Raw genomic sequence first — 21978 nt, 5'->3', positions numbered from 1 at the left:
GTGCTTAACATAATGATTTTTTGAGCCCTGTTGGAAGCGCTAAGAGTTTTGTAGTTGTGCTGAAAAAAGTCGAGCAATTTTCATGTCGTACGCATACGTTTTGTCTTGCTTCCTGCCCAAGGAAATGGTTTCCAAGTGGCCAGTTTCATGCTTTTTCCCTGTTTGAGGTTTGAGAGCAGTCTTACATCTCTTGACCTTCACACATGCCCAGAGGAGAGAAAGAAAATGCAAGGAAGGTGTCAAGGGTAGTTAAAGGGAAAGGGTGAGACAGGGGGTTTGTTGTTGGTGGTGGTTTTTTCCCCTGAAGTTTACATTGTTTTAATTTTCTAGGTGATAAACCCTGCTTCTCTTTGGAAGAACTGTATTGACAATGAGTTTGTATTAGCATATCACACCAGTTAAGCAGAAACAAGATGTGTTTTCACACTCTCTGGTACCTCCTTTCAAAACCTCTTTTTTTTTTTTCCTGGTACCTCCCTATGTATGAGATCAGGACATGACTCATCTGTTGTTATACCGCTGGGAGCTGTGCTTCTCTGTTCAGGTTCCCCTGCTGGGTAACATATTTCGTTAACTGGAGTTAATAGTGTTTGTCACTTAATGTTAGCTAACTCCTAGACTTTTGAAGTACAGTATTACTGTTCTTTGTGTGCAAAAATCCATATCCAATACGATAAATAGTGCTAGGATCTTTTTAAGTTCTCCTTCCTAGTGCTTTTTTCCAAACATACATCCAATAGTGACCTTGGCTGGTAATTCCTTTTTCCTGGGAAGTTTGGAGTTAAATTTAAAATAATTTTCAAGGTGAAATTATATGCACTGCTTCCTCTGTTCCAGATGTATGCCCTCTATACCTGAAAGGTACAGTAGATATTTGATGACTCCTTTAATACTTCTGACAGTGTGAAAAGGTATTAGATGAAGAGCACATGCTTTCCTTCCGGCATAAAAGATTTTGTGTAAACAAGTATTCCAAATGGTCACATTCTTAGAATATTTTTTCATTAGGAATTATGATTTTCTTCCATGAGGTGAGGAAACTGGAATATAGCTTCAGAAAAGAAACGTATGGGGTGGAAAAACTCTGTCCTATCTTAATGAAGAGTAAAAATATCTTTTAGTAGCAATAGCTTATCTGTGTAATTTAAAAACTCTGTTAATGACAAAAATAACATATAGTACTAGATCAGAATGTATTCTTGATATCAGCATATTCCCCACTCATTAATTTGAAAACAGGAAATATGTTTTCCCCAATAACAAGTTGGTAGCATCCTGTACTCTTTTACTGATGGTCCATCTTACAAAGCAAGTGGTTGCTTCTTTTGACTGGTTAGTGGCATTACTAGTTTAAAACCTGACTATATTTAGTAGGCACCAAAGTCCAGGGTCTCTTTCAGTAGTGTTATGAAGAAACAGAGGCTCTGATTTGAGGTACTGTCTATGCCTTTACTGCTGTGACACCCCGTGGACTCTTTTCTGCTGTAGCCAGTTGAGCGGTCCAGGGGCACTCTTCAGCTGCCTGGTGGGAACCTGCCTAATATCTGAGGTTCTTCCAGTGTCAGTGCAGGCAGGTGGCCTTCAAGGGTCTCTGCAGACCCCTGCTAATTCATCTGTTTTCGGGTGTGCACCATCTTTGAGTTCTCCTTGAGAGGCTGCAAGGACTCAATGGTAGTAGCTCTGAACTGGAGAGCTCTTCCTGTTGCCTGGCAGGTTTAGAGGCAGTTAAGGGTTATGGGGTGAAAGCATCCCTGCTTCTCGGTGTCTGACTGCAGAAACCTTGCAGGAGCCTGAAATACCTCCTCATTTCTTTTCAAAGGCATGGGGCTTGGCCAGGAAAGCTCTGAACAGAATAATCAAGAATAGCTGGTGAGTTTGGAAAATCTTGGCTATCTTTGCCGGTGACCTAATTCTAGCAGTAAAGCTGAAAATCCGTAGGTCGCAGCAAAGCAGGTTACTGCCTCCTTTTCGGCAAGGCAGGTTTCTGATGAATGGCACAGCTGCTTTGCAGACCTGTTGGTGACATGGAGGAGGATGCTGCGTGGTTGGAGCAGCGTCACCAGACTTTGCGGCTGTGAGCACACTGTGTATCCCTAGAAGGATAATTATAATGGTATTAGTGAGAACGAAGGCACAGGACACCGTTGGCTATTTAAAGAGCAGGTCTATTTTTAACTGCCTTTTAATAAAGATGGAGTTTTTATTAGACTGGGCTAGTCAGGGCTTTATAATTAACTGGCCTGGGTTGCACATTGAAGTTTACGGCTTGCTTTGCATGTTCCCTGATAGTCAAATGCAGGATTGTAACCGAATCGTACTGCCGGGGTAGCAAAACTGCGATACCTGCATGGTGGGCAGTGAGCATGATTGAAAAGTTGGTGCCAAGTGATCTTGTGCAAGAGATACCTAGATGTGGCCGTATCAGCAGCAACTAGGCTGTGTTTTTAGGTCAGAAGGAGAATGTGATGTAGAGCATTTATGGCCTGTGATGGCTATAGGGTTTAGCATGCTGTTGTAAGCACAGCTCAGCCTGAAAGGGGTTTAGCTGGTAACATCGTGTGTTGTGCTACAGTAAAGTTCAGTTAATTTATTCACCAGGGTTTAAAATACTTTATGGCTAATGGCCAAGATCTATAATGGTAGATCCTCAATATATAATGTTAGGGGGGATTAACTTTGATAAATAATAGTAGACTCCACTCCGGAGCATCTGTTGCTATTTGACATCTCTTAACAACTGTCCAAATTGCTTTCAAAGAAAGGCAGAAAGCCACAGAGGAGCTGGGAGGAGGGAAGAGAAACGGATGAACGGGCACTGAGAGCTTGGTGCTAGATCTGGATGAAAATGAAGGGGCGAGAGAAAATGCCAGGCATTGATTGACTCCATTCCTCTGCTGGGCAGATGGCCACCTGTGCTGCTCTCATCACCTTTTCATTGTGAAGCACAGGCTGTTATATTTGATCTTTTTCTACTGAGTTGAAGTAGTCTGTCTCACTGGTGCCTCTGAAGATCAAAGGGGTTAGGAAAGGATGAGCAGTCATGTTACCGAACAGCTGTGAGTTTGTCCTGGAGGAGGCACCTTCCAAAATGGCATAATTTTTATTACTATGAGCATCAGTATTCAAATGTTTTTGCCATTCCTTTAAGCATCATAGTTTTGGAAGTCATGGGATTACAGATGGTCTCTCTTTTTTATTATTTTATTCATTTAAATTAAGCTTCTGTATTCTAGCCCTCTAGTTCAAAGAGAAAAACTCCAAGATATACAACAAACAGGACCCAAAGGCCAAGAAGTTATTGTGTGAATAAAAATAGCCCCAGATATATCCCTTCAGCTTCAGAATCATGCTGTTGCTTTAGTCTAATTGTTTGGGACTGCCCGATTTCTGAGTGCAGTCACAAGATCCTGTTTAGACCTCGGTGCATTTGGCAGCGGAATTCTTGTTCCAAAGAGTTTGCAATACAATGTCAGAGAGGAGGCTAGAAACAAAAACCTGGGCAAGATGAAAGATGAAGGCTAGTGATAGCAGAGTGGAGCAAACAGTCCAGCCTTTGCAGGGCTGGTCAGAGTGAAAAGGAAGGTAATAGAGACTTGGTGCAAGATGAGAGCAGTCCTACTCCCTGAAGGGTCCTCGGAGATGAGAGTAGGACCCCGAGTCTTCCAGAAGTGTCCTGTTCACAGCCGTGCCTGCAGTGCTATGGCCTTGAATGCGTGAAGTGGAAGCTCTCTCATGTGTCCACATAACTCAGGATGTTCGTAGGCTAACCCCTGCACCTACCGGACGTGATTTACACTGAATGTCTGCACATTGTGGACAGACTGAACAGCCTTTGGGAGATATAGCCAAAAGTGTCTATTATCTCTCTATATTGCAGCCCAGGAGACATCTGTCCTGCAGGAAAGCGAGATCTTTCAGCCAGATCCCCCATATTTCACCAAGGGGTTGGAGAGTGCCTGATTTCCCCTCCCTCCATCCCTTTGTTCCTCTTTTTTGGTTTTGGAAAGCCTTGAAGGAATTAATTTGCTTTCAAAATCATAATGAAATTAGGGGAGTCCTCTCAATAACCTTCAGTTTTATACTTAGAGGGATCTCAGGAAAGGGAGAGACCTTGACAGTTGTGTGACAGAGAGAGGTGGGGAGAGCATGTGTCCCAGACTGCAGTAGCAGCTTAGAAAGACCCATGTTGGAATGGACCAGTGGTGGCAACAGACCACTTAGCACAAGGTTTGTTGGTCTTGCAGCCTCTGTTTGCCAAGAGCCTGAAGCTCTTCCAAAGTTGAAATCAGTGATGAGTCTTCCCATCTCGAAAAAGTTGGGTGTAGAAGTAATTTCTGCGTGCCTAGGGGTGTGTGCTTGGCCATATGCTAGCTCTGAGGTGCAAGGCCATGCAGGGCTTGGGGACAGTCAGGGCAGAGTTTGTAGGACAGCCTTTTCCAAGGTTTACAATGGAGAGTGTGGGCAGTGTATTTTAAGTTAAAATCCTTGCTTTATGCTTACCTTAAGGCTTGTAGCTTCTATTCCAGATGTGTAGAAGGGTTTGTGTGCTACAAAACTGGCCATTTTTTCCAAGTATTTCAGTTGTTTGGTAAGATGCTTCCTTTCCCAGTGTACCTTGTCTTGGTTTTGCGACTGAGGTGGCCTTTGGACAAAATGCTGGTGTTGCAGACTGCATGAATACATTGCTGTTTGTATTTCATTTCTGCCTACGGGCTTGAATCAGGATGCTGCTTTCTTGAGCACTGTACCACCAGTTATCTCCCTGTTATGCATCTTGTCACCAGGCCGAAGTGCATTGATTTGTGTGACTTTGAAAAGCTGCATTGCCTTGTTTTTTTGTTTTTATTACTATTATTGTTCTTACTATTGTTTCATCACGGGTCTCTTCATTTGTGGTTTGGTTTTCATCTGCCCTTGATTTGAGAATACAGTTGGGTGCATGTTCATCTTTAACTTTTGCAGATAGGTCTGGTATGGTTAAGATCAGACTGAAAATGTTACCCATAGAACTTTTTTGTTCCTTTAAATTCCTATTTATAATACGTTGTCAAGTCTTTTTATCGTCAGTCCTAAATTTTCATTTCTTTGTTTATTTTAAACGATAGAAAGGCTTAAAACATGTAAAGATCTAAAGGCGCTTTTTTTTTCCAATTACTTTTTCATGGTACATTTTATTAGCATTTGGAATACGAATACTCTTACATGCCAGGGAGCTATCGGTAGAAATTGACTGGAAACAGAGGCAAATGAACAATTATCTCCTTCAGCTGGGAGCAAATGCAGGAAAATAAAAAATTGTGAGAAGAGACCTGATTTTTAAAATCAGAAAGCAAGGCTTGTTCTGAATGATTTCACAGCTCAGGTGGAGGATATTAACTTTTAACTGCATGTTTCTGAGCCAGATTCCCTTCTAAAACAGGTTATCTTGTCTCTGGTGTCCTATGGAATGGGGGTGAGCGGGTGTGAGTGTGTTTATTGCAGGCTGGCTGGGCCACCGCAGCTTTATTGCGCGTGGCTGGAGGGCTCGCAGCAATTGCATAACGCGCTGCAGCAGAGAGAGCACGGGCTCGGCCCCCAGCGCCCGGCTGCCTTTCCATTCCGGGTCCGGGAGCTTGCCAAAACCTATTCCTTCGCTGAAGACAAGCGTTCAGTAAAGCAGGGGGTAGATACAGTTACAGAGAGGGCTGGGCTGGGGGTTAGAGACAAGAGTAAGGAAAAATCATCAAGTCATATGATGGCTGTTAGAGATAAGCACGCCTCTGACCTGTGAATTGCTTTTAGAAGGAAACCATATTTTTCCCCATTTTCCCTGCCCTGTGGTTTTTGCATGTGTTTCTCATTACTTTTATCTCAAAATCATTCTCGTCCAATGAATTATTGATGTGGGGTCACTTGCGTTTCTCCAGGAATTGCTTTCTTTAACCACTGATCCCTCCTGAATTTTTTAAGCAATCTATTAGCTCTGAAATCCAAACAAAGTTTCTAATTTCAGGGTTAAATTAGACTCAACTTTGAAAAGGTGTAGAGGGAAGAGGAGGAGGGCAGAGGGAAAGGATGATAGTGTCCTTTTCCGTGTTAGGATCTTCCTTCTGCTAGTTCTTTTGGTGGTTCTTGTTTGGTTTGGTTCTGTTTTTCTAACATCTCTTGGAGATCAAGTGACTGATTTAGCCTCAGTGGGACTTGAGCATATTCCTAATGTTAAGCACATGCTTAAATTCACTATTGAATTCAAGCCCTATAGACCTGCAGGCATAGTATAAAAATATCTGGGAAATGCTTTTCTTTTGCCTCAGATGCTCCCTTCTTTCAACATACAAAAATCAGAATTCAGCATTTTGAAATGCTGCTGGAGGCGAGTTGGTCATTTCCTGCTGGGAGGGAGGCTTGATCTTTTAAAGAGAGCGTGTGTGTGTGTGTGTGTGTGTGTGTGTGTTTTGCAGATGTTCAGGCCTTGATTCAGCAAAGTCTATCAGCAGTGTCTGACTAGGGCATAGCGCTGAATCTGGTAAACCTGCTGCTTCAGAGCTGAGTGTACACATGTGTTTGACTGACTCCTCAGCAGAGCAAGTTTCTTGTCTCAGCTTCCATCGCTTCTGCCTGTGGTAGAAGCTGGAAGAAAAATCCCACAAACCCAAAACCTGACCTAGCAAAGAAGCTGCTAGGGACGTAAACATCTCCAGGGATGGCTTCCTGACGGTTGTGCCTGCAGCCATTGCTGCAACATTCGCAAGAGGAGGATGGACCCGAGCAGGGGGGGTCCCCCACTCGGCAGGGGGTGCACAGAGGTTTGGCTGAGCCCACCGGGACACAGGGAGGGAAGCTGCCGGTGGCCTTCTAGCCCTGGGCTGGCCCTCATAGGGGGCTCCTCAGGCGTTGAAGGTAGGTAGGTTTCTAGCCCCTGTGTAGCCTCTTTGTGACCAGCAGACACCAGGCTTGGAGCTGTCACCACAGATCCCTCAGCTCTCTGGGTACTCCCCAGGCAGGGAAGAGGCTGGTGGATTTGTGCCCAGCTTGCTGTGGTGCAGCGTGGTAGGGTAGGTTGATTCCTACCCAAACCCCTCAAAAATGTCCTCAGAGGATTGGGGAAGGAAATGGGGAATTTTTTTTGCACCCACACCTTTTTTGCACTGCAGTTTCGATCCAGGCAAAAGGGAGCCCAGTTCCTGCAGTGGGATTTGGGTGCATATTGTACAGTGAGACAGCTGAAGCTGTGAGCAAAAAGCACACATAAATAAAGGCTTCTTCCCTGTGCTTTATATAATCAGAGTGGATGATGTCATTGGGAGCCAGAGAGGAGAGCAGGCTGTGAAATTACAGCCCTCTGCAGCCAGGCAGAGCCAAGTGCAAGGAGGGGCTGCACGGAGCAAGGGCCAGCTCCTGTCTGGCAGAGGCTCAGGACAGAGGGCCTGGGGGCTCAGGCTTGGAGGGGAGCTGGGGGGCTAGAGGTAGATAATCCAAATGTAGTCAGAAGCTCTCACACAGGCACAAAGTGAAAGGGGGGGGAACAGCACGTGCCCAGTGGGCAGCAGTGGGGCTGCCGTTTCAGTGGCCAGCATCCCCTTCTTCCATGCTCAGCCACCTATAACTTCTTGTGGATCAGCTGGCAGGGCTATGGGGCTGCTGGGCTTGCTCACCCCTCTTCTGCATCAGTCTCCTGGCCCATCTGTTTAGGGGCTGATGTACCTTTTCCCACAGCAGCTCCTGGCAGAGAAGAGAGGGCATCCTCATTCTGCTTGCCCTCCACATCCCAGAGGAACTTGCTTCTAGGCTTCTCTTGGCACTGCACAGGGGAGGAAGCAGAAGCGGCAGAGGGGCTCTGTCCTAAGCCAGAGTTGCCAGGTGGAACAGGATAAAAGGTTGTCCTCAGCTCTTTGGGACAGAGAGGTGCATGCTAGGCTCTGGTTTTCTGAAGCCTCTCGGATGCTCTGCTCCTTTTCTGGCCACGCTGATGCCCCATGTGGGAATCTCAAACAGGCATCTTCCCCCTCATCAGGCTGAGCAGGAGCGGGGCACCAGGATGATCTCTTAGGAAAGAGGAGAGCCCCCTCCTTTCAAATCCTCCGTGGATTCCTTCTTCAGCACACCCAGCATCTACCGTGTGCTCAGGATGCTGCTGTGAGAGCCTGATTTTTTTCCAAGGCCGCTTAGGTAGGAGAAAGGGCTCCAGCTTTTCCCATCTCCCCTGCAGCTAGCGTGCAAAGGCTTAGGCCTCAGCTGAAATTGGAATTCTCCTTCTGTCATCCTCTGTCTTCCCCAGGATCAAGGCAGTGAGAGGCAGCAGCACTTTGCACCAAGCCCAAGTTGTTTCTCTGTTATATAACAACATGGGCATTTAGACTTGTTTTTCCAGATATTGGCAGATGCGTCAAATATTGGCATAATCCAGTGGTTTACATGGAAAGCCGTCTGGCTCTGTCTGGAGCCTGCACAATGCTTGTATTTTCAATGAATACAAGAGCCTGCAGCGTTGTCAAAGCCACGTTGCAACAGAGTCCAGGTAAACAAGGGGAAAAGACATTCATATCATGGCCTGACCTGTGGGATTACAGCTGCCCAGGTACAGCTCCAGGACTTGATAAGAAAGATTAATAGGTTTGTGATTGCTTTCTGTCTGAAATGGTCTTTTAGCTGAGTTTGCTGTGATACTTTTGAGCTCAGGAGTTTTATTTCTGGGTTTTACTGAAGCCACCCATCAGTGTGCCAGACCTGCCTGGGTGCTCTGTGGTTTAAGAACCCATCATGGTCCACTTGGGCTGTTGGAAGTTGAGAGAGGTCAGGGACTGTGACCAGGTTAGATTTTAAAAATAAAAAGGCAATGTGTTGAACACTGCAGAGGGGAGAGAGCTGGGGAAGCTGTTTGATTTGATCCCTCTGAAGGAAAGCAACATGCTTGTGTGCCAGGACGGTCTGGGGGCTTGGTTGCTCTTCGCTATCCCAGCTGCACCGGGCCAGGGAGCTCCCAAGTGGCTCTGCCAGTGTCGTCCCCAGCAGTGGGAGGTGACTGCTGGGGCTGAAGGGCCCGGCTCTTCCCGGTCTGCACCAGCCTGCGCACCGAGGCTGGCCCGCTGCTGTATGCTAATGTAAAGCCCTGTGTATTTCCCTCGGTTAGGCTGTGGTTGGAGATATAAATGCACTTACGTTTGCAGTGGCATCAAAACTCAGTGTGGCTCAGCTCTGAGTGCAAAATAAGGGGAAAATCCAACAGCAGCACAGAAGTGATTGCTTTGGTCAAACCTCTTCCAAACCTGCCTTGGCACAGCCAACGCCACCTGCCCCTGAAGTGTGCTCGTTGCCCGTTGCGTGCTATGTGCCGTTGTGAGCTTATCAGTTCACGCTCACACCCTCTGTCGCAGGCAGGTGTCCCCTCCTGATGTGATGGCCGGTGTGCCGGCAGAGGCCATCACCCCTGCTGCGGGCCACAGCCTTTGGCCACCAGCCAGCAGAGCTGCTGGCAGGAGTGGCTTCTCTGAAAACTGTCTGCATGAGCCTGGGCCAGCCTTCTGGGTTTTGAGAGCCAATGTGGGGATCCAGAACTGGGGGAATGTCCCCTCTGGGGCCATGCGTGCTGGGGAAGTAGGTCTCTGCCAGCTTTTCCAGTGTCCTCGTGAGGACAGACCCTCTGACTGCTTTGTCCTCTCCCTGCCCTTGTCAGGGCCTGCATTGCTCAGTAACCTTTGATCCACCGTGGTCCTGGGGCACAACAGGAAGTGTTTCAATGCCCAGGGTTTTATTACGTGGCTGGAACTTTGCATATAGCTTTCAGGTGCTTAACGCAGTTGTTCTCATTGAGTCTGCACATAACCTAGCTTTTGACGTGGCAGATCAGTGCCATCCTTTTAACCGCTGTCTCAGCAATCCAGCCAGTGCTCGCTCCTGCCCGAAGCTGATCGCTGGTTCCAGGAATTGCAGTTCCTGGTGCAGCGCCTTCCCCAGTTCCTGGTAAAACCTCCAGTGCTGAGACTCAGCCCAAAGCTCAGGCTGTAGATGTGTTGTCCATTTCTCTCTGCATTCAGGAGTGGACTGTGGTACGTTTAACACTGGTTAGATGTTGATTCCCCAAACGTTTTGTTTTGTGTTGCACAAATAATTCAGTTTTCACCGTGGGCTGGGAGCTGCCCTTGGCCAGCAGGGCAGGGGACAGTCTGCAGTCCCTACCTGTAGCAGGTGCTATGTAGCAAGTCCTGTTAGGCGGTACCGGCCTTGCTCTTCAGCCCCCAGATCTGTGCACACATCTTTTGCTCTACTCAAGCTGCATTTTTAACTTGGGCTGATCCCATAGGTGAAGTGTATGACTGGTGCTCATACTCGTGCTGTGAAGAGACACGTGCTGCTCTGTGCTGCAGCTTGATGGCTGTGCTCTGACAGCTCTGACTCAGTGACTTGCCTCTGTGGATGTTCAGGAAACCTGTGGCGTAGCCAAAAATGGGTTCAAAACCCATAATGTCTTTAACCACAAGATCCTCCTCCTCTTCCTTTCTCTAGCTGCAAGAAGTCAGTGTCCAGTCTTCTGTGGGATGGCATGAACTATAGTGCCAGTGTGAAACAGCAATGCTTTTTCATTGCTGGCCCTACAGGTCATCATGGGACAATGGGCAAACACCTGTAGTGGGTGCACACAACTCCTGTTGATCAAGCTCTACATTGAAAATGGGCTTCCAGGTAGAAAAAAAATCCCCCTGTGTCAGCCATACGGGTTTAATGTCAGTGGGGTTTGCCCTAGAACAAGCTGAGAAGTAAAAGATGAGATCGATGTGATTACCATTTATGCAGTTTGATTTTTGGATTATCATTTCCCTTTCCCCACCCCTCCAGTTGTTAATATTTAATGAAAAACATGTGTTCTTCAAGGCCCTTGCTGGTCATATGCAGCCCTGTGGCTGTTCTTGAGACAGAATGATGGACCCTTTGTAAAGAGATTTATAATAGAAACAGTGAAGAGCTCATAGCTACAGCACCGCTAGTGAACACTCCCCTGCACTGACAGTTCATCAGCAAAACCCCTGACCCTTCCACCCTTAATCATCCTTGCTTGTCACTGACATAATTGCCTGATTACAGACTCCTCTCCCCCACCCCTTTCAAACTGGGTGCAATAGTGAATTTGAAAAACAAATGGAAATGAACTGTCCATGCTCTTTTTTTTTTTTTTTTTTCCCCCCTTTTCCTTCCCCTGCATTGAGATGGATCAGGCTAAGATTCAGTTTCTTTGTGCATGAGCAGGGGCTGGGATAGGCTTTCAGAACTCTTTTGCACCAGTGTTTCTTGCATGTGAATGGTGGAGCTGATGTCATTGTGTTATTGATTGGGATGACAAGTTTGGACATAAATCATTAATGTCTGGGAAAGAGAGAGGGAGGGGAAAAAGGCAACCCACACTTGATAGTTTTCCATAAATCTGCTGTTCATTCCTGCATATGTGATACAGAGGAGGAGACAGTGAGAACAGTTTTCCTGTGCAGCCCGAGGACGATGTGCTTTGCCACTGCTGCCTGAACCATTTTCTCCAGAACATGTTTCCATATTCTGCAGAAAATGGCTCATATCATCAGCAACACTGTTGTGCTTGAGCCTGTCTTTGTAGACGTGAGCCAAGGTCAGAAGACTGCCCAGGGGAAGGTCTTGGGTTCTCTTGTTCCCACAGACCTTGCACCCCCAGCAGCATTTCAGACCTGGGCCCGGGAAGGAGTAAGAGTGCAGTTCTTGGGAACTACTGTCCATCTAGCTCCTTTAACTGCCAGCAGAGATTGTTTGGGTGTTTTGGGCTGACCATTTTTCTCATTGATCTTCTCAATTTTGTGCAAAATGTGGTGCTTAGATGAGTTTATAGCAAATGTCCCTGAGCCAGCAATGCACAAGTGTGCAAGGGGTAGCAGTCATTCGAAACTGCTTTCACAAAAGTTCTTCTCTGCAAAACAGACATCAAATAGCTGAGACAGAGGAAACCCACGAGATACTTGTACCATTTGCCTGCGTGCCTTGCCCCTGCACAAAGTTCATCCAGATGAGTCAGATTATCAGTTCAGACAGCAAGAAAATAAACAGTATCTGTCAGAGGTTAGCAATAATGCAATTATTGGTGAGCAGCTGATGTTTGCAGTGTCAATAGTTTAGTGGCAGTCTGTCGTGGTACCTGTGGGGAATCTTGTGATGTATGGAAAGAGGGAAACATGAACGCTGCCTCGCAGGAGGCAAGTAGGAAAGGAAATGACATTCAATTTCTGAAAGCATAGCTCTGATCCTCCTCTTCTCCCCTTGCAGCCGAGCTCACCTCCGCCTGTGTCTAGAACGCTTAAAAGTTCTGATACCGCTAGGACCAGACTGCACCAGGCACACAACGCTTGGGCTGCTCAACAAAGCCAAAGCACATATCAAGGTAAGAGCTGCTTTTCCCAGCTGCTTTCAGCCTGGGCTGTTGGGAAGTGCAATTCAATCGCTCACTCTTGCTGCCTAGAGGTAACTCTGTTGAAGGAGACTTAACACCTTTGGGGGGGGGAGCATGCAGGCCTTGCCCCCTTGGTTAATCATTTATCATTACTACAAGCCACATTGTTAGAAGAGTCCATAATGAACTTTAACTATGGAAATTATTGATTTGGAGAGCAGGGGTCTTGTTCTGTATTGTGATCGTTCGTTGACAGCTGCATCCCTTTAAAGGAAAACATACCTACTGTTGAATGACTGCATTTTGATGGGAAATGCAGCTTTTTTCCTGATGTGCTAGTGAGTTTCCACTACTGAAGCATTAGCACAAACCACAAGAGTGTGAAACAGGGTTAGCTTGCTGGGGTTTCATGTGTGAACCTGCCAGCTAGCCCAGCACTCTTCTAGAGTCACTTTTGGCAAAGCAAAGCATGAAAAGAAAATGCAGCATTGACAGCATCTGGAAGAGGCTGAAATACTTTGTCGCAGGTCAGGATAGCAGGAGGGAGGACGGGTGGTGAAGGAGAAAAAGCACTGCCGAAGGGACAGAGGTAGCCTGAAATGACTCCTCCTTATGCAGTGTGCTTGTCGTAGGAAACCGAGAACAGTGCCCTGGTAGATTTCCTAGCTGTCATCAAAGAAATCTGTAGTAGGTTATATAAATCGCTTACTGAACAGAAAACTGTTTCTGAGAAATCCTACTAAACCATGCAGCAAGGAACACAGAACTCCCAGGGCACGTTTTTATGTTACAGTGGATCATAACAAACACTGAATTGGTTTGGTTAAGGGAATTGAGGCCCCTTCGTGGACAGATTTGGTAATGCAAGTGGCTGAACCCATGTGGAATGACCCACAAACTGCTACAATTCAAATCGTTTCCCCTGGAGAGGCTCTGTCCTCAGAGGCTTTTTATACTAATGTGTATGACTTATCAGGACTTGGGAGGTGGAAAAGGTGTGAGGAGATGGCATTGTTCTTGGAGACTGCAAGGCACCTTGGTTCAGGGCTCTTTTGCAGTGTAAATCCTTCTGGGACCTGGGAAGGTCTAAGCAAAGCAGGTGGCTGGGCAGTGGAAGTGGGAGGAAAGGATGAAACTAATTATTGAGTCATATTTGGTCATGTCAGAAACTTGAAGAGGCTGAGAGGAGAAGCCAGCACCAGCTTGAGAACCTGGAACGAGAACAAAGATTCCTAAAGAGAAGACTGGAACAACTACAGGGTCCTCAGGAGATAGAGCGAATACGAATGGACAGCATTGGATCTACCATTTCCTCGGATCGCTCGGACTCGGAGCGAGGTGGGTGTGCTGAACCAGCACTGAATCCTCAGGACTCTGCGAAGCGAGGGCGTGAGATTCATCCATTTCTTGTCTCTCAGCTACCCCCTTCTTATGGCCTTTGGTATTTAGGCTACTGATTTTGCTCACCCACATGCACATACGCACACGCAGACACACACATATATATGAAGAGTTTAGTATTTTGTATGAGTTCTAATTAAGTCTGGAAGAAGTGTTGTTATTGTCAACTTGAGCTGATTTCTGTGGCATTTAATGTGACCTGTTTCTCTGAAAAGCTCTCTAAAATGCCAAAGTATTAGTTAGGAAAAATAATGTGATCACAAGATGGTAGCTAAATACCTGATGGTGAAGTTGAGATATCCATTGTGCTCTTTGGTCTACTGAATCTCTCGGCAACACAAAGAGGAAAATCTAAGAAGATATTAGTGGGACTGAAACGGATGTAGCGAAGCAGCATCCAGCTTCTCATTCTGTATTTGGGCCGTGGTATAACCAAGGTACCGTGGTATAACCAAGGTACCATGGTATAACCAAGCAAACAGAACTGAGCAAATTGCCTCTTAAAATTCCTGGAGTCATTCTACACACACACACACACTTTTTTTTTTTTTTTTTCCCCCCAAACTTCCCATAGAGTTCATCTCATCAGTTACAACTGGATAGAGATGATCTGAATGGCTAACTGAACTCGGATAATTTTCTTTTTTTAAATATCTCTGCTGTGGAAAGATATTTAGGCACAATAGATGGTTTGATACTGACAGACCCAAAGATGCTGTATAGTTTGGGTGTGAGTCTGTAGTTTAAAAAAAAAAAATCCTTTTGGAAAATTCCTAAACAATATGGGAACCAAGATATCTGGTTAACTAGATGTCTGCTTTCTAAGTCTTTCTTAAAGATAAGATTTATGTTCTAAAGTCCACTGAGCATCTCTGAGAGTAACCCAGATCCCCATGGTAATGCATTGTAACGACCTATGTGAGTGGTCCCGGCTTTGGCAATGTAATATCAAGCAAGTAGCATGTTTTGGGGTAACATCATGCTCCACTTTCTCTGTTGCCTTCTGTTTTCTCTGTTTCTTTTTGTTTCCGACACTGCGTAGTAGACCTCCAAAGAAAGAGGTATCGGAACAAGTTCAGTGCGTGGGGTGGCCCACCTATGCTGATAGTGTGGCCTGCATGCTGCAGGAGTCAAATACCTTTGCCAAACCCCTAAGAAAAACTCCAGGCTGGTATCTAGTCTTTTTATAAATCGTGTCCACAGCCCATCCCATTCCAGGGAGAACACTGAAAGTCTTCCTGCTGGACTGCTGCTTCATCGCTGACTGGGGGAGTCCTAGCAGCTTGCTGGCTTGAAGGGAGCGGTTGGGTCTGTGGTGCTAACCTGTGTGCGTTTCTCTCATTTTACTTTTTAGAAGAGATTGAAGTGGACGTTGAAAGCACAGAGTTCTCCCATGGAGAAGTGGACAATATCAGCACAACCAGCATCAGTGACATTGATGATCACAGCAGCTTGCAGAGTATTGGGAGTGACGAGGGTTACTCCAGCGCCAGTGTCAAGCTCTCGTTTGCTTCCTAGAACCAAGTGAGACAACAGTGCAGGGCGAATGATTTCACTGGGGTGATCAAACTGGGTCCTAGATGCCAGTATCCTCTTTCAGAAATGACATATTGACAGCTAGTCCTGGAGAGACCTGTATATAAAGCTTTTTGGGTAAAGGAAGCCTCCACAGAAACCCACATGTGTTCATTTGGTCATGTAACGAATCCCAATTCCTGCTGGCAAAAAGTTAGACCAAACACTAGTCCCTTTGAAGTCAGTGAAATCCGCTTGTTTCTGTGGGACCTGGATCTAGACCTTAGTGATGAAACACTTTGTTTTGAATTTATTTGTTTGAAAGAGGATACTAGAGACTCATCCCTCTCTTTCTGTCACGAGATCTGAGAAATGTCAATTTCTTATATTGCATTCAGGTTGAACAACCTAGTTTAGGCCCTTCTGAAGAGCTTCTGTGGTCCTAAAAGGACCGTGTCCTACAGTTTATCACAATCCAATGCTGTCATAATGTGCTAGGAAATCTAAGAAGGCTTACGTAGCCTAGGAATAACAATGACGATAATGATTAAGGTCTTATTCTGTGCCCAGAGAGAGAGGGGCAGCAAAGAGAGATGTTCAGGAGAGAACACCATTCAGCTCAGCTTTCTGTTGGACATCATTTAAAAAGCAAGTACCTCTGCGTGGCTAAAGCAAGAGGTACGCACTTGTAATCTACCAGCACATCGTGGGCTGTGCCATGCCTCAGGCTGTGGCACCGACAGCAGATCTCCCGGTAGATGCGTGCTCATACGCAGGCACACAACCAGCTGAGGACAGAAAGAAACCAGCACATGCGAGAGGTGATATGCCAGAAAGTCATGCCCAGATACTGAGCCACTATGACCTTTTTATTTGAAGAGATTTTTTGATAAACATTTGTAAATGTGTTGGGAGGGAAAACACCCCAAGTCTGATGCGTCTTTTTAGAGCTTGTCCGTATGAAACCTTAGATGTCTTTTATATGAATTTATGCCATGAAAAGATCTCTGTTTTGATGAAGCACTTGACCCAATGAAATGCAAAGATGCTTTTTGCCATGCACGCAATGGATGAAGGCTGTGCTAGCTGGAAGAGGCCAGGTTTGGTGGGGGTTTCTTCAGTTTTCTTTTTAGAATCATTCCCTTTGCTGACTTTTGAAGTTCCAGTCCGGTAGTTAACCTAGTTAAGCTCAGCACGTCTCTCATGTTAATGTAACGTTTTGACTGCACGTCCTGTTCCCAAGGGCCTTGCCATCTCATCTGTGCAGGTGCTGTTAAGAGCTATTATAGCAAATGTTTTCTAATTTTCTTGGAGACGAGCATTCTAACCTGCACTTTGAGGGCTTTGCTTTTTTTATTTTTGTCTTTTTAATGGCCAGGATTATTTTGTTTTCCAAGTTTTAAAAACCTTAATAGAGTCCTCACCTATGGCATTGTTTGAAACTTTGTATATCTTTAAGTAATTTAACTACCCCTCATTACTAAGAAAAAAAAGATGAAAAATGCTTTATAAAATTCATAACTTATTATTGCTGATTTGAATGGGTTGTTAATTTCAGTCCTTTAGATTTTATTTTATTGTTTTAGGTAGGGTTGGGCAAAAAGAGGAAAAATAAAATAAAAAAATAAAGACAACCATATTTAGCAGTGCAGTGGAATTGTGTTTAAATGTTAGCATATGGTCCCCATTAAAGTAGCACTTTAACGCCATTAAACATTTCTGTATCTGAAATGAGTTGTGTTCTTCCATCTTGGTCATTTGTATCACTTTAGCTGACTCTGTTCTTCTTGTGCCCTTCGATCCTGTGATGAGGAGATCCTGAGCGAGTCTGCTGTAGAGTTTTGCATTATGATAAGTTGCCTGTGTTTAAATATTCTGATGTTTCCCCCACGCTCCTCCAAAATGTGTCATCCCCTCTAAGAGGCACAACACACAATAATCTTTCCATGGCTGTAATGAACAATTTCTGTTTGGTTTGGGTTTTTTAAATTTGCTTACTAAGGCTGGATCAGGCTGCTGCTGTTAAATGTGTTTTCACTTGTGTGTATGTAATCCAGTGGCTCGGTACATCTGTTCTTCTTCCTTCTGGGAAGTGACCTGGCAGGAGCAGCAGTCTGCCACAGACTGAACTGAGCTCCAGGTTAACAAACGAGGCCTGAGGGTTTTCAAAGAAGAAATGCTGCTTGGATTTATGTTTGCGGTCCGTATAATCTCTGGATGACACAAGGTTTGGGACAGTCTTCTGAGTGGTGAAAAGTGGGAGACTTTACCTCTAGGAAGGCCTGATTTATTTATTCATTATTTTTCTCCTTGAAAATGTTGACCACTGGCAGCCCTGGTGCTGAGCAGTTGAATACCAGTGGGATTTATTTATTTATGACCCTTTTTCTGTAGCTGTCCCAGAACCTACTCCTTCCTGTTACTCCTGTTTGTTTTAAAGGGCCACTTGAGAAAGAAATATTGCAGCTGAGAAATACTGAAGTTCAAGGGGTGGGGAACGGCTTTGCTCTCCTAGTTGTTATAAAACACTGACGTGTCTCTGGTTGGAATAAACATCTCTGAAATGTTTGCTTGTATGCTCCAGGGCCAGTTTGGTACCTCCTACCTTTTCTAGCATTGTGGACTCGGAGGGTTCTTGCTATCGAGTGCAAATACAATGCGGAAAATGTAGCAGGAGATGAGCTTCCATCACCAGCCACCTGCCTGACCACTCAGCCAGCAGTGGTCCAGCCAGGAAGAGGACCAGGAATAAAACAAAATTAAGAGCCTTTATAATAACTGCTAAAGACATGGGGTTGATTGCTCTGGTGCTGGTGGGTTCTTTGTGGCAGGTCTTAGCAGATTTCAGCTAGAGTTTGGATAGTTTCTTATGTGATTGAAACATTTCTCTGGCTTTTCGAGGTTGTCCTGCACTGCTTTATTACTGCACTGGGGACTCTGGGCTTTTCTGTATGCTTACTGCTCATGTCTCCCTTCGTTGGTCTGGTCTGTTGTGTTGAAATGTTCAGGATGACTAATTTGCTCAGAGAAGTTGCTATAAGTTACTTTTGATGATTGTACAGGCCGATTCGTATGGTTATGCAGAAGGTCAGTTAGATGATCATAATAGTTCCTTCTGCTTAAAAATGCATGAATCTCCTGAATTGTCCCTGTTGTGGCAAGCCAGAATAGTCCCATGTGCCAGATCTGCTTTAAGGTCATGTCACTTTTCAAAGTACCATCAAAGTTTCTACTACCCACCCTGAAATCTTGTAAAACAGAGTGAGTATCCAAAGGTGCAGATCCAAACCCTTGAGGGTCAGGTGTCTCTTACCATTTGGAAGCTGAGATGGTCCCTCACACTACTGAACTCTAAGAGATCCAGTAGAGCAAGTCAAACTTGTTGGGTTTTCTCCAGAAAAGAGCTCACAGAAGCTTACCATCTGTTTTGTCTGAACTCTGTCCTTAAGGAAAAAAAAAAAAAAAAAAAAAAGAGTTATTTTCATTCACCCCAAAAGATGAAGACACTGAAAGCATGTTGCTGTTTGGCTTCCCAACTCTAGTATTTTTAAATGCACACCTATCTGGGATTTGTGCTGCTTCTGAGGCTTCATTTTACTCCTCTGCTGGTAGAGAGTGAAGTGAAACACTTCACTCCCAGTCTTCTCCTCTGTGGCCCTAGGTGTCTGCCCACCACAGGAACTCTAGTTTCATCCAGAATAACACTTATTCTCGCCACATGGTAATTTGGGCATGGAATCACATTTTTCTTTCATTTTTGCGAAATTGTGTGAGGTTTTTTTATGGTTTGCTTTATGGGTGTGTATTGGGTTTGCATGACAAGGCTTTGGTAGTGGGGGGGGCTACCAAAACCTGTGAGAAGCTGCTAGAAGCTTCCCCCATGTCCAACAGAGCCAATGTCAGCCGGCTCCAAGACAGACCCGCTGCTGGCCAAGGCCGAGCCCATCAGTGACAGTGGTAGTGCCTCTGGGATAACATATTTAAGAAGGGGGAAAAAAACCCTGCGCATCAGCAGCCGGAGAGAGGAGCGACAATATGCGAGAGGAACAACTCTGCAGACACCAAGGTCAGTGAAGAAGGAGGGGAGGAGGTGCTCCAGGTGCCGGAGCAGAGATTCCCCTGCAGCCCGTGGTGGAGACCATGGTGAGGCAGGCTGTCCCCCTGCAGCCCATGGAGGTCCACAGTGGAGCAGATATCCATGGTCCTCCCATGGAGGACCCCACGCTGGAGCAGGTGGATGCCCGAAGGAGGCTGTGACCCTGTGGGAAGTCCACACCGGAGCAGGCTCCTGGCAGGACCTGCGGACCCGTGGAGAGAGAAGCCCATGCTGGAGCAGGTTTGCTGGCAGGACTTGTGACCCCGCGGGGGACCCATGCTGGACCAGTCTGTTCCTGAAGGACTGCACCCCGTGGAAGGGACCCACGCTGGAGCAGTTTGTGAAGAACTGCAGCCCGTGGGAAGGACTCGCGTTGGAGAATTTTGTGGAGGACTGTCTCCTGGGGGAGGGACCCCATGCCAGAGCAGGGGAAGAGCACGAGGATTCCTCCCCCTGAGGAGGAAGGAGCGGCAGAGACAACGTGTGATGAACTGACCGCAACCCCCGTTCCCCATCCCCCTGAGCTGCTGGGGGGGACGAGGTAGGGAAAATTGGGAGCGAAGTTGAGCCTGGGAAGAAGGGAGGAGTGGGAGGAAGGTATTTTAAGGTTTACTTTTTATTTTCTCATTACCTTGCTCTGATTTGATTGGTGATAAACTAATTTCCCCAAGTCGGGTCCATTTTGCCTGCGACAGTAATTGGTGAGTGATCTCTCCCTCTCCTTATCTCGACCCACGAGCCTTTCGTTATATTTTCTCTCCACGTCCAGCTGAGGAGCGGAGCGACAGAGCGGCTGTGTTGGGCACCTGGCATCCAGGCAGGGTCAACCCACCACAGTCCTTGACTCCATGTCAGCACTGCTCAGCAGTAACTAAAACATCCCTGTATTATCAACACTGTTTACAGCACAACTCCAAAACTACTACGAAGCTACTAGCTACGACGAAGAAAATTAACTTTATCCCAGCCAAAACCAGCACAGGGTGCTACTGTTTTTCTGCTTTATTTTTGTGTTTGTAGAGTAACAGAAGTCCTAAATCTATTCTCTGCTTAATTTTACAAGAATAGAGTGACTTTTCCTGTAAAAATAGAATTGGCTGTACTTTCCTTAGGCACCTTGCCCACACAGTAGACACACATGCACGTGTGCACACAGCTCCCTGTAAGCTCGTTCTGTCAAGTCCTCCCTCTGTTAATTAGATCCCCGGTGGGTCCTTTTGCTACGGACAAACCCGTTAAGAAGACCATCCAGCATTTTCCTTCTTTTGACACAAACGTATTACAGTATGTCATCTCGTGTCTGCAGACAAGGTGGAGATGACTACCTGGCTGCATTTGTCATGGTTATCCTGTGGCGAGTTGTCACTTGAAGGTCATTTTAATGTCCGTTCCATTAGAGGCATGTCAGTGACGAAGCTGCTCTCAAATCCGTCTGTCTCAAGAAATCTGTAGGTCAATAGAAATGGGGTTGACTATACAGATGTATCATTTTCCAGGTTTTGCAGTTGTGTTTTCCTTTTGTTTGTTTGTTTGTTTGTTTGCTACCATCTGTTTCTGGTCGGTGAGCTCCAGCCTCCTGCTTTTCTGCTCTTTGTTCTCTTGAACTCGCTGCTCCCTGTTTGTAGTCTGTGTTTCTGTGTTGCCCTGTTGAAATGGATGAAACATTTGGCTTCAGTGGAAGTGGGATCAGTCGTGTGCACTAAATGGAGATAGGCTTTCTTTTTTTTCCCCAGGATCGTAAGCTTTTGTTGTTGCATATTTTCCGGCACCAGACATATGTGATTGGAAGGAGAAATGGGTCACTTCCTGGAAGATGACGGTAAAAACCAGGACTTTGTTCTAAGGTTAGGGAGGTGATAATATTAGTAATGAAAAAGAAGTCCATAAATAACCAAATAAAGTCTGATGTTTTTTCCTGGGGCTTTGTCCTGTGGACAGGTTCTCTGGTGAGTGATAAATTCTGTGGCCTGATAGTGACTGAAACTCCTCTGCATCTGCAGTAGTCTCTGAATTGTCCTGTGGGACCCTCGGGGAAGAGGAGTGCGTTTTTTTCCTCTCTGTTCACCAATCTGCACAAAATACCTAGAAAATACTGATGCGCTGTCAAATCTGCTTGAAATTGGCCAACAGACCTGAGTGATGTTTGGGAGGACGAGCACGGGAGAGGAGAGTGGTTGTCTGCATACACGATGTTTTCCTTTGGAGAGACCTGTTACAGAAAGGCAGGTGGTTTAATTGGGAATGATACATCAGCACTGACCTCTGCTGCTCCGCTCATTTCCTCCTGAAGAGAGGGCTGATCCCTTTCATTACTAGGCAGAAGCAGAAATAAGGAGTCTATGGGTATGGGTACTATGGCTCTGGTACTAAATATGTAGTCGTTAGAGTTTCTGTTTGGGATGTTGCTGTGTTTGACTAAAACATCAGCATTGCCTCACAAGGAGGGATGCTCACGTTGAGGTCCCTCCAAAAATACCAAGGCTCACGAGTTGCTGAGCAGGCTCTGGGAAGGGTGGATGGTCCTGTGAGGTGTGCGCTCGGACAGGGCTGACGACTGAGTCGCGCTGTGCTGCTGCCTGAGTGA

The 21978-nt window shown here is 45.9% G+C and overlaps 1 protein-coding gene across 5 annotated transcripts in view; it reads left to right on the top strand.

The window, feature by feature from the left end:
* MXI1 (MAX interactor 1, dimerization protein) overlaps positions 1 to 17029 on the top strand; it is a 58059-nt gene extending 41030 nt beyond the window's left edge. For all 5 annotated transcript variants that reach the window (XM_075504580.1, XM_075504582.1, XM_075504581.1 and 2 more), the window contains 3 exons: positions 12259 to 12373; positions 13549 to 13720; positions 15138 to 17029. In XM_075504580.1, coding sequence (XP_075360695.1) covers positions 12259 to 12373; positions 13549 to 13720; positions 15138 to 15301 — 451 coding nt within the window. In that variant the 3' untranslated portion in view covers positions 15302 to 17029. The remainder of the gene's footprint in view (positions 1 to 12258; positions 12374 to 13548; positions 13721 to 15137) is intronic.
* The last annotated feature ends 4949 nt before the right edge of the window (positions 17030 to 21978 follow it).

Source organism: Mycteria americana, chromosome 6, assembly GCF_035582795.1.
Source record: "Mycteria americana isolate JAX WOST 10 ecotype Jacksonville Zoo and Gardens chromosome 6, USCA_MyAme_1.0, whole genome shotgun sequence".
NCBI classification, from domain to species: Eukaryota; Metazoa; Chordata; class Aves; order Ciconiiformes; family Ciconiidae; genus Mycteria; species Mycteria americana.
The sequence above is the reverse complement of the archived record's forward strand: the minus strand, read 5'-3'. Positions and strand labels throughout refer to the sequence as shown.